We start from the raw sequence: 11759 nt of genomic DNA, 5'->3' as shown, positions 1-11759 counted from the left end.
ATACAAACTTTCACGGTTTCATTGTTTATCTGTTAGGGACTATTTTCTGCAGCAGATTAATCCACAGTAAACTAAAAGGGTGTGTTCATGGTGATGAAGGAACATGTCACCTGGTGCAGCAGTGTGTTCACTGGTGTGTTAATAGTTTAAGACAACAGTTTAGCTACAAGACAAATCAGACTTTGAACACAATACTAGTTTGGTTGCTTTCGTTTTTGTTGACAAATGTAAAGTTTCACCAGACTTGTACTTTAAGGGTTATGCAACAGTAACTGCCATAAAAACAGAGATTTTCTGTTGATCCAGTTCAGACACACACGGCTCTGCTCGGCTGTGGACACTGGTTCAAACCTGGTTTTTATGTTAATGTCTGTGGTTTTTTACCAGGACGCCAAAGACGACAGCTCAGCATGTATCTGCCCACTGTGTGACAAGAGCTGTCAGACACAGCACCAGCTCACCATGCACATCAGACAGGTAAACCACTGCTGTGCCCACCTCTATGTTGGCAGGTAAAGGTTAAGGAGCAAAGAAGAAGAATAACAGTGACAACACTGTTACTTTAAATCACACATAGGCAGCAGTATGAACTAAATTTGTTTACATAATGGTTGGAAAATACTTCACTAGCTACTAACAAGCTGCTACAGCTACTAACACTACTAACTACCACTGAGTTCTACACCAGCTCCTACCGGTGTTACCTGTGCGACTGCAGCTACTTTGGTGCAGCAGCAACGATATTGTGATTGATTCTCCTAAACCTGTATCAGACATGATTCTTACAAAATGCTGCAGTGTCCAGTGTATTCTGCATCATTTTGTGTTGTACTCTGTTGCATTTACAGTGCGATACTTTGGTCTCTAGGGCTCTAAATCAGCCACTGGTGGATTTGTCTCGCAGCCAGAATCACAACCAAAGATTCCACTTCTCTCTTATGATTGTCAACTGTGGACTAAAGTTTTTCTTTCATCAAAAACCCAGATTGACACATTCACCTCAGAGGACACAGTCTGTCCTTAGACTCTCAAGTCCAGAAAACTCCACAAAAAAACCCAGAAACCCCAGGAAGAGCATGATATTATGGAAACCACAGTATCAAGCAAATCAAGTACAAAGGCATGATGTTAAGTGAATATAAAGTGCTACCGCTGTCGGGGCCTGCCGCTCCTGCTCTAAGTCAGCGTACACCTTTGTGTCCGCAGCACAACACCGACGCCGGAGCGACGGACCACTCCTGCAGCATCTGCGGGAAGTGCCTGAGCTCGGCCTCGTCCCTGGACAGACACATGCTGGTCCACAGTGGGGAGAGGCCCTACAAGTGCAACATCTGTGGACAGACCTTCACCACCAATGGCAACATGCACAGGTACACACACACACACACACACACACACACACACGGGCACAGTCAGCAGCGAGTGTGAGCGCTGTTCATGGTGTTTCTGATCCTCTGCTACATCGAAAAGTGACTGTGACGGTTTACAAGTGGAGAGTCAACCTCAAACTTTGACTTGCCCACAAAAGTCAGTAAATTGGAGCTAAAGCATCATTTGAGATCACGCACAGACATAGGGTGCACGTTAGTGTGTACCTACTTAACACAATGCATGTTTGTCTTTCTATAGTGGGGAGGACATTCAGTGATATAATGCACCCCCGAGCCACTAAAGCTGGTTCTCATAACCTGAACTCTAAAACCAGGTCGGAACCCTCAAACAGCCCTTAGACAACATGTCCTCACAACCATGGCGCGGAACTAAAATGTGTCCATACAACCACTGTGAGACACACACACACACACACACACATAAGCCATGTAGCCTCAGGTGGAGGAAGTGGATGTTTAACCCAGTCCCCAGTCAACCATGATGGGAGCACAACCCCAAAATGGTCATGTGTGCTAGGAGGTTACACAGGAAGTGGCTTTAAACCATCCACCCCCATCACTCACACACACTCAGTGAACAACGCCCAGTCATTTATCAGTAAAGTCCAGTCTCCACTGTCAGACTCAACGGTCCCTTCAGTGTTTGTCTGTTTGTGTGTTTTGAATCTACACGTTAAATAATGTCAAACGTAATGCTGACCCCTTTTGGTTGTTGATGACCTCATGGTTTCATAGCTGACATAATTTGACCAATCAAAGACGAGAGCAAGTAGAATCATCCACTGACACACCAGCACGTCTCCACCCTGAAAGTACTTTTTAAGTAAAGTTTATTTTGGAGTCAAATAGCTTTGTGAAGCTGAAACACTGAAAAACGCGGAGCACCGTTTTCCAACAATAGTTGTATTTTGATTCACCTATTTTTGTGCCCGGCAGTCAAAACACTAGAAGTGTAAAGCATGGGACTTGTTACACTCAGATGAGATGAACAAACTGGCATACCAGAAATAAAAATGAAATAAATACAGTATGTTGTAAAGGTATGCTGAGTACTGCTTGGTATTGTCTAATTTTTCTTCTTCTGTGGTAGACATTAAAAGTGGCCTCTGCTCCTCCCCCTTAAAACCCAGAAGTGAAATAATAATAAGTGTGTAGCTGTAGGGAGCAGGGAGGACCTTATCAAATACAGATAATGGATGAGGAAAGAAATGACCCCAAAAAAAAACCACTTAGGGGGTGAAATGAAACTTAGAGAGCTGATGTGATGGAAAACAACAACAAAGAGGACTGAGATGGCCCAGGGTGGTGGTGGTGCTGTCACATCGCTGAACTCTGTCTCCACCTCCAGAGCAAGCTGCTGAAAATGTGCTGCTGGCATTATTCATTAGGTCCTGTTCTGATTGGCTGGGGGTGAACATGAGTCATCACCTCCAGCCAATCAGAGTAGCTGCTCATGAGTAATGTTGATTTGATGGCAATAACCTCTGAAAGAGGGGTCTGGGCTGTTTGTGCATGACTTTGGGTGAATAAAATGAAATGACAGATTTTAAATACACTCAGTGTTTATACAGACGGGTCAGAAAGGGCCATAATGCCAGCTCTTTATTCAAACATCACAGGGTGCACAAAGATCAGCAAGAGGGAAAAAAATACCCTGACCTACCAGAGTTTTACTACTCTGTTCAATCTTATACTGTTTTTAAATGCTGGTCATATTTAATCAGTTTTGCTTTGTTTATAATTGTGATTGGCAGTGTGTCTAGAAAACACTAATGTTTGTTACATCTTGGAGAAAATCTCTCATTCTGCCTCCATGAGATGTGCAGTACAATGACAGTAAATTGAACTGAATATAAGCTGTTAGCTGGGGAGTTTCACTCTCACAAAATATTTAAAATGAGAAATCTCCCGGTTCATCACAGAGTCTTTGCAGTTTAATCAAAATGGAGCATGGTGCCTAGCTCACTTGTCACTGTGTAGGTTTTTTTTTTTCAATTTACTTTTTTATTGAAAAAGCATGCTGCATAATGAGTACAATCTGCAATGTATTACTATACAATACTTTTGCTTTTTTCCTTTTTTTTTTTTTTTTTAAACCAGAAAAACAAAATGATAAACAACAACAAACAAAAAACATGACTGGGACTTTATTGGTACCTCACTGTGTATAAATAGTCAATGTAGCTTCACTACTACATAGGCACCCAGCAGTTTTACACAAAGTCAGGCCTCACAGGTTTCACATATTCCGTCCATTTCGACCATATCTGACAAAATGCGCCCTCCTGCAGTCTGAGTGCAAAGGCAATTTTTTTCACTTGTATAAATCTCTTGTATGATGTCCTTCCAGTCATCGGTTGTTGGTTGTTCAGGTTTAATCCATCTTCGTGAGACAGCTTTTTTGCTCGCGGCCAGCAGAATATATAGTAATTTCTTGTCCTTCTTATTAAACCCATCAATTACTATATTACCCAGATACATGGTTTCAAATGTTCATGGTAAGGTAATTGAAAATATGTTTTGTACATGTTCATGGATCTCAGACCAGTATTTGTGAACAACTTTACAATTCCAAAAGATATGGAAGTGATTTGCCCCTTTGTGGCCACATTTCCAACAAGCATCTCCAGTTCCTTGATATCTTTTTTGAGTAGGGGTAATGAAAAATCTGGTAATATTTTTCCAACAAAATTTGTGCAAAATGTTCGATTCCATTGAAGCCCATTGCATCTGACATATGTGTTCCCAATTCTCCTCTGGGATAGTTAACCCTCCCTTCTTTTTTCCACTTCTCTTTTATGTAATATGTGTTCCTCCTCTTACGCTGCTGAATGCTGTTGTATAATTTAGAAATAATTTTTGTGGGTGACAATGATTTTGTTAGTGAAATAAATGTTTGAAGGAATCCCTGGTCGGCTAAGGGCACTTTGATATTCTTATTAAAATAGTGTCTAACCTGTAGGTATCTGAAGAAGTCCTCGGAGCTCAAGCCATATTTATGTTTCAGGGTGTCAAAGGTTCGCAGTGTCCCCTTTTGGACAAATGAATTATAGTTGGTTAATCCTTTTGAAATCCAGTTCTTAAACCTGGCACGCCATAAATCCTAATATTCTCTCTTCTAGAATGACTCTCCAATTCCATTAACTTATCCTCCAACTTAATGTGTAGCTTCACAAGTTCAGTCACCGCATCCTCCGTATTCTGCATCCTCTCCTCTGCTTTCTCTATTCTACCTTCAGCTTCATCCAGTCTGCTGTTCACCTTTACAAACTCCTCCCTAATGCCTTCCATATGCTCATTGTTTTCTTGGCGAAAGCCTCTTATTTCTTGCAAAAGTACTTCATGTAACTCGGCAAGTTTGTCGTAGTTTGCCATATTCTCCCCGCCCAAGATACTTTCCAATGTGTTGTATGTATCGTCGTTGCTTTTATATAGCCGTGTCTTACGGTGGTTAGCTTTATCCAGTGGTAGCTAGTGCTAGAGCCAGTTATCCAACTTGACTCTGAGTTAATTTGTTTACTTACAGTTTGTCATCGAGAATATATTCTGTCATATTTCTCACCCCCTCTTGAGTGTAAACTCTATTGCTATTGGTTTTTCCTGTTCTAACTTCAATTCAAGGGGGATTATCTTTACTTTCTCTGGTTCCTTTGGGGGCTCCTACAACACAGCCATCTTGGTGGTGTATCAACCGGAAGTCAACCACTGTGTAGGTTTTTATTTTGGAATGTGCCAGCTGTCATGTTGTTTGCACAGAAAGTCAGTCTACAGGTTTTAAACAACCAGAGCACTTGGTGTGTTTTAGCCATGTTATATATACTTTTATATTCTTGATTTAAGGTGTTTTAGGATGTTCCCATCCCACAGAAAACTAGCTGGAGATGTGAAAGTTTTGTCAGTTTTAAGTTATTTTGGTCTGGCACTGTGGGTTAAATACAGACGGGTCTAAATAATTGTGGCACTGTAACTGACTGGCTGATGGACGTTCATGTTTTAAGGGGAGGAGTGGAAACCAGTGGCGGCCTGGAGGGCTCAGAATTGTCTTAAATACAGCAGCAAAATTTGCACGACGATCAGCCGTAATGATACGCACCAAACGGTTGTGTTGCAGTTTGAATGGCACGTGCATCCTGTTGATGTTAAATGCTGAGCTTTTCTGCCTCCCAGACTCTTGTTCTCTGAGCCCTCAGTCTCTCAGACACAGTGGTATGAGGAGGTGTGGGCAGGAAGGAATTAGTGTAGGCTGAGGGACAGCAGGAGAAAAAGCTTTTAACTGTCACGACAGTTTTCTCCATCATTTTTTCCTCTGTTTGTGTTTGTGCTCATAGTTTTAATGTTTGGCAGTGAGAAGGTCTCCTTCATGCTGCTGAAGCCTGGTAAATAGTAGGAGCTGAATGGAAATTTGTGTCTGACTCCAGCACTGAAAAAAATGCATTAATAGCATGACCTAAAGCAGGAGAGGAGACGATTTTAAACAAACAAGAAGACCTGAGTCACTAACCAGAGAAAGACAGAGGCAGGAAACAGACGCATGTTGTACACAAAAGGGGAATCCATATACAGCTGATCACTCTCCCTTCACCGTTTTCATTTCATACCATACTATTGTAAAGGAACTGATGGCGAATCTCAGTCAGGGTTTGGGAGCGTTTTATCAGTCAAATCCAGTATTGAATCTCAATTAGCTTACCTTTCAATATTTGCAAGTAAATAAAGGCTAAAGGTAACTAAGTACATTCACTCAAGGGCTGTACTTAAGTACAGTTTTAAGGTATTTTTACTTGAGTATTTCCATGATCTGCTCCTTCATATTTGGACTTCACTCCATGTCTGAGACAAATCTTGTACTCTTTATTGCAGTACATGTATCTGATAGCTTTAGATGAGTCAAACCAAAGCCAGTAGAATCATCAGACTCTATGTGGTACTGGGCTCTACAATTTGTACCTGTTTTCTGTTGCTGGTAGCTCACAGAAAGACTTGTGTGAACTAAAAGGCTGGGTTAGAGATTTGAGCGCCACACAGCTTCATGAATCAGTAGATTGTGCCGACCAGGAACCAGATCCAAACTGTCGCCAGCTGTCGGAACATACCCCCAGTTGTTTGCTCTGCTTCTGCATCATTTGTTATTCAGACATCAGCTGCAGCTCCTGATCCTGCTGATCCTGCTGCAGCTCTTACCGTCACTCTGCCAGAAAGTTGGTAGTCTGGTTTAGTGAGGCTCTGCTGTAGCATGACCCCTCTCTTTGCTGCAAGACAACCTGAACTCACACTCAGGGAATAACAAGGCCTCTTGCAGCAGGAGATCTGGATGCTGATTTCTATCAACACACCCTGGAAACGGTTGCGTCGTCTCAGAGTCCTGCAAGTGTTACGAAACAGAATAGGTGGTGAAGAGTTCAGATGAAGCTCATTTACAATGCAAACAGTAGGAGGAATAGAAATAGAGTGGAAGGAAAGCAGGACGGTCTAACTCGAGTTTTCTGTCCGTCTCTGCGAGGCCTGATTTTGCATGCCACGGTGGGAAAATAAAGAGGAGGCCTGTTCGGATGGAGGGGGAAAGAGGAGCAGAGGGAGGAGGTAGAGAGAGGAGGAATCCATTTTGCAGCAGAGCATCCTTTGAAATGTGAAACGTGAGATTTTCCTACTCGGCCGTCTTCAAACAGGCAGAGGGGGTGGGGGGCTGATGGGTACAAAGAGAAATGAAGAGATGAAAGTGAGCGATGGCTGGAAGGAAGGAGGGAAACTGACATCCACCTCACTGTGTTCGGCCAAGTCTGACATGTTTTGTTGCTAATTAGCGAGACAAATTGAGAAAAATGGATTATCAGAAGCCCCTAGTCTGGTGACCGAGCAAGAGAACGAAGGGAGAAAAGAGGCAGAAAATGGAAATGTGTTGCAGACTCTCACTCATCGGCCGAATAGCTACTGTCTAAATGAAAGCTCTACCTTAAATCAACCACCTGTTTACAATGCTTCCCACAACATCCACAGATAAATGGTTTAAATCACTTGATTCTAGTGGGATATAAGACTGCTGTGTTTATGTATAAAGCCAGGAACAATTTATTACCTGGTGGAATTCAAAAACAATTCAATGAAAGGGAAGGGGGATACAATTTAAGGGGTCAGTTAAATTTAAAAATTCATGCTATACGTACAACCAAAAAAAGATTTTGTATTTCCATAAGTGGGGTAAAACTATGGAATAATTTAAGTGTGGACATAAAAAATAGTAATAGAATTGATGAGTTTAAACGTAAATATAAAGGTATGTGTCAATCAAGATAAATTATCTATGTAGAGATACTGCTTGCAAACCAATGATGGTAAGATGATGTCATGGGGTAGGACTGGATAAGTCTGACTTCTTCCTACTCCATTCAAGCATGTACTAGGTATAAGCACATTGATATTAGATTAGCATTTGTTGGATATGTGTAAAATTATGTGTGTTGACATATCAACTGTCTTTACATGCTTGAAAGAATAAATCAAATCAAATCAAATCAAACTCAGTTGCAGACTTTCCCTTTCTACCAAACTCTATTAAGAAAATGAATTAAGTTAAGAACATCACAATCCTCTCAACTCTGACAGCCTGGTGAAAAGTAAACAAAATCACTAAATCACCACTTGCACCATGTAGATACACTCCAATTTTGCACAACCCTGATTTTCAACTATATAATAACCCTATCTATTTCCCAGCATGGCAACAAAAAGGAGTCACTCACTTACGTCACCTTTTTGAAAATAACCAGTTCATATCATTTAATACACTGATGCAGAAGTACGGAGTTCAGAGAGAACAGTTCCTTCAGTACAGTCAACCTAAATCCATAATTAAATCAAAGATTAGTGTAACCAATAACCCACTACAGCTTTCCCAATTAATTGAAGAAATTATGAAAATTACATCCTCCAAGAAAATAATATCCAAGCTATATAAACTCATATCAAATATAGACTCAACAATAACAATACCAAAACTCAAATGGGAAAATGATTTAACTCTCAAACTCTCCACCATCTTGGGCTGTAGAATCCCTCCTTCTCCATCACTTTACTTACTCAGTAATATCATAGAAATCAACCACCTACCAATTAAATATAAAAACCCACTACTCATTTCTCTAGCTATTGCCAAGAAAACAGTCTTTCAAAACTGGAAATCAAAAAAATTACTACACATAAACCACTGGACCAACCTTCTGACAGAATACATCACATTAGAGAAAATGGGATCCACTCACAAGAATAGCTGATCAGCTTTTTATGACACATGGAACCATTTTTAACACATTTCACCTTGAACCAAATACCTGGGGCTGAGGCCATGCACATTCCTACCTACCTCTAAAAATGTAACAAGCTGCTTTTATTAGTAATATCTTATCATTGTTATTGTTAAATTTTCTCTCCTTCTCCCTTTCTTTCCCTTCATAGACTGAATAAGCTGGAAATACCCACACTTCACACACTACAGCCTTGTTAAACACTCTATATCCTTTTGTAATGTCATGTAACTGTTGTCTTGTCTCCCATGTTTGGTACTGTTTTGTTAATATGTTACTTTGCTTCAATAAAAAAAAGAAAGAAAGAAATGTGTTGCAGACCAACGAGAGTCCCTGTTGTTTCCCGAGCATCTCTGAAATGTGAAACTAGTTTTGATGTAAAAGCCCACAGGCATTGTCCACGCTCACCGAGCCGGAAAAAACATCGAAAATCAGGCAGAAACTGATGGACAGAGAGGTGATCGTGGTTTTTCCAGAGTTTAGAAATGCTGCAGTAAATGAACACATTTAAAAAGTAGATGCTGGATCAGATCAACTCCTGGCTAAAAATGAACGAGGAGTGTAGATGCAGAGAAAGTCAGAGAGAGTCCAGATTTCTTTGCAGCAGCATCAGCAGCAGCAAGTCGTCATCTGTCGGTCCGCTGTCAGCTCCGTTATGAGGCCACTGGGCCTGGTTGCCACAGCGAAGCATCCCATTAGCCCATTATGGGCTGGGCAACAGTGTGCTGAGCCGTGATTGGCTCTGACTCTGCTGCACGTTTGAGCCGAGCAGAGAAGAAGAGCTTAGACCTGTTGCTGTGGGAGAAAAAGTTCAGTTCATCTGACACGCCCGAAGAACCTCTTTCTGTCTTTGTTTTTGATTTTGTCCTCGGCTCCTCTGAGAGACGCTCAAAATGCAGGCTTGCATTTAAAGTGAGACTTCTCTTCCCTTCTTCCTATTTGTCCTCGATTTTTCTCTGTTTCCTTCTTTTCCTCCTGATGGTAGAAGCTAAACTTTTCACAGTTTGCCCTTCACTCTGATACATGTTGGACTGGAAGCTGTCAGAGGAGTTCATATGCCTCCCTCCGAGCTGTGAATGGCCCTAGGGCGCCCCTTGTGGTGCTGTGCAGGTACTGCAGGCGGTCAGACAGAGTAGGATGGTTCACATGAGGAGCAAACACTGACTGGCACTAGTACACTGTGTTACTGCCTGTGTTTGAACCTATGCTAGTACTCCTACTGCTGCTGAGTGATTCCTTCCTGCAGAGCACATTCTCCAAATGCAGGATGAGTCCTATTCATTGTAAATGTCACTGTAAAAGATCTGCGGGCCAAAACAGATCTGTGTGGAGTGGCAAGGGGAACCCAACCTTCCTCAAAACACGGAACAAACATGTTTTCACCTTTGGAGTTTTTAACTGGCGCCATTTTGTTGTGCCCTCTTCTCAGATTAGCACCACAGGCCCTGTGTCTTGATGAACCAGCTCCTGCTGATCACATAGTGGTAGTTGATGGACCTGTGTATTCATTTGTACTTTGTCTTGCAGATCTTCTTAGAATCAGGATAAAGTTTAAGCCACAATTAAATGGAAACCCACGCACGCAGTGTTTCATGTCAGTAGTTGTAATTGTAAACTAAGTTGCTGTCACTTTACTCTGAGCTAATTTCATGTTTTTTATGGTGGCGAAGAATGAAACACTTTAAGTTGAACCACTTTAAAAATATTTTAGAGTACTGTGACTCCTGTGTTTGTTGTGTATTGATTTGTTGAGTTGAGCAGCTGTTTGCAACTCGGACATCTCTCTCATACACACACACACACACACACACACACACACACAGATATATACAACAGGGTTGTGTTTCTGCTGACTCTGCATGCATCCTGCTCTCTGATTGGTTGGTTCTGGGGTCACAGTACAATTTAGGCCATGAAGACTTTGCCCTCTGTTTTCCTTCACTCACCTGATTGGTTAATAAACAACTTCCCGTCAGCTGGTCTGAGGCCTGCTGATGCCATCAGTCTGTCAGGACCTCTTATGGGTGTCAAGCCTGCTGCCTGTTGGGTCCTATTAATAGATGACAACATACAGTACGCCCAGCTCCTCCACTGTCTCTTACGGTGACCCCAGCTTCCTTACCTCCTGGCGCCTCCTGTCCTTCCCATTGTCCTTCCCATTTTTCTCCTCAGGTTTCACCTTCAAACAAACACTTGATTTCACCGCAGTTGCTCGTTTTTGTCCCCTGTGGTCCAGACACAACAGATCCAGATGTTTCTAAAACATCTCCTGTTTTGTCCCCATAAATCTTTTTACCTCCCCAACAAAGTCCCATCACTCCGTTCCATATTATTATCCTCGTCATGCTATTGGTATTCACATCATTGTGACAGATTTTCTCATTTTATACCAGCATACAACAACATATCTAGGTGTAATAAGACACCAGCTTATGTTGTAACAGAAGTTTTTGTAAAAATATTTTGGTAAATATCATGAAGAAATTCTCATTATAACCTTATTTTTACAACATTACAGCATTGTGTTTTTATGTTATGATGACGTATTTTCTTGTTAGATACCAATTTATCCCTGTTTAAAGAGAATGTTCCTGTTATAAAAGCTGGGACAGCAGTTGGATAAACACCATCTTCTCATGTTATAACAAGAAACGTTTGTTTTAATGACAGGTTGGTTTTGATTTTAATTGATCTTAAAGAGGATAAATCTGCTTTGTTAAAGTTAACCTGCTGCCAAAGTGAGGTGCACTCCACTTTAGTTGACTGCTGACTAAAAGCCATCTCTTTGTCTTTTTCAGACATATGAAGATCCATGAGAAGGACCCGGCCAGCGGTCTGCTCCCCATCAGCCCCCTGTCCCCCACCAAACGTCGCCGCCCGTCCATCAAGAGGAGGCAGACCTCCGAGGAGGAGAATGGAGAGGAGCCGCCCAGCAAGAGGGTAGGAACATATACAAAGTCCAAAGAACCATTTGGATGGGATTAACATTGTGGGGGGAGGTGGGAGGTTAAATATTCCATGTGGTTCCTGGTAGTGTGTAGGGACTTTAAACCAAACCAGACAAGACTCA

The 11759-nt window shown here is 41.7% G+C and overlaps 1 protein-coding gene across 1 annotated transcript in view; it reads left to right on the top strand.

Moving 5' to 3' along the window:
• Window positions 1–11759, top strand: part of rreb1a (ras responsive element binding protein 1a) — a 49513-nt gene that overhangs the window by 13620 nt on the left and 24134 nt on the right. The window contains 3 exon segments of the mRNA XM_020621911.1: window positions 388–477; window positions 1207–1370; window positions 11488–11629. Coding sequence (XP_020477567.1) covers window positions 388–477; window positions 1207–1370; window positions 11488–11629 — 396 coding nt within the window.

This window comes from Monopterus albus, unplaced genomic scaffold, assembly GCF_001952655.1.
Source record: "Monopterus albus unplaced genomic scaffold, M_albus_1.0 scaffold269.1, whole genome shotgun sequence".
Lineage (NCBI taxonomy): Eukaryota > Metazoa > Chordata > Actinopteri > Synbranchiformes > Synbranchidae > Monopterus > Monopterus albus.
Note: the sequence above shows the minus strand (reverse complement) of the source record. Positions and strands in the feature narration are given on the sequence as shown.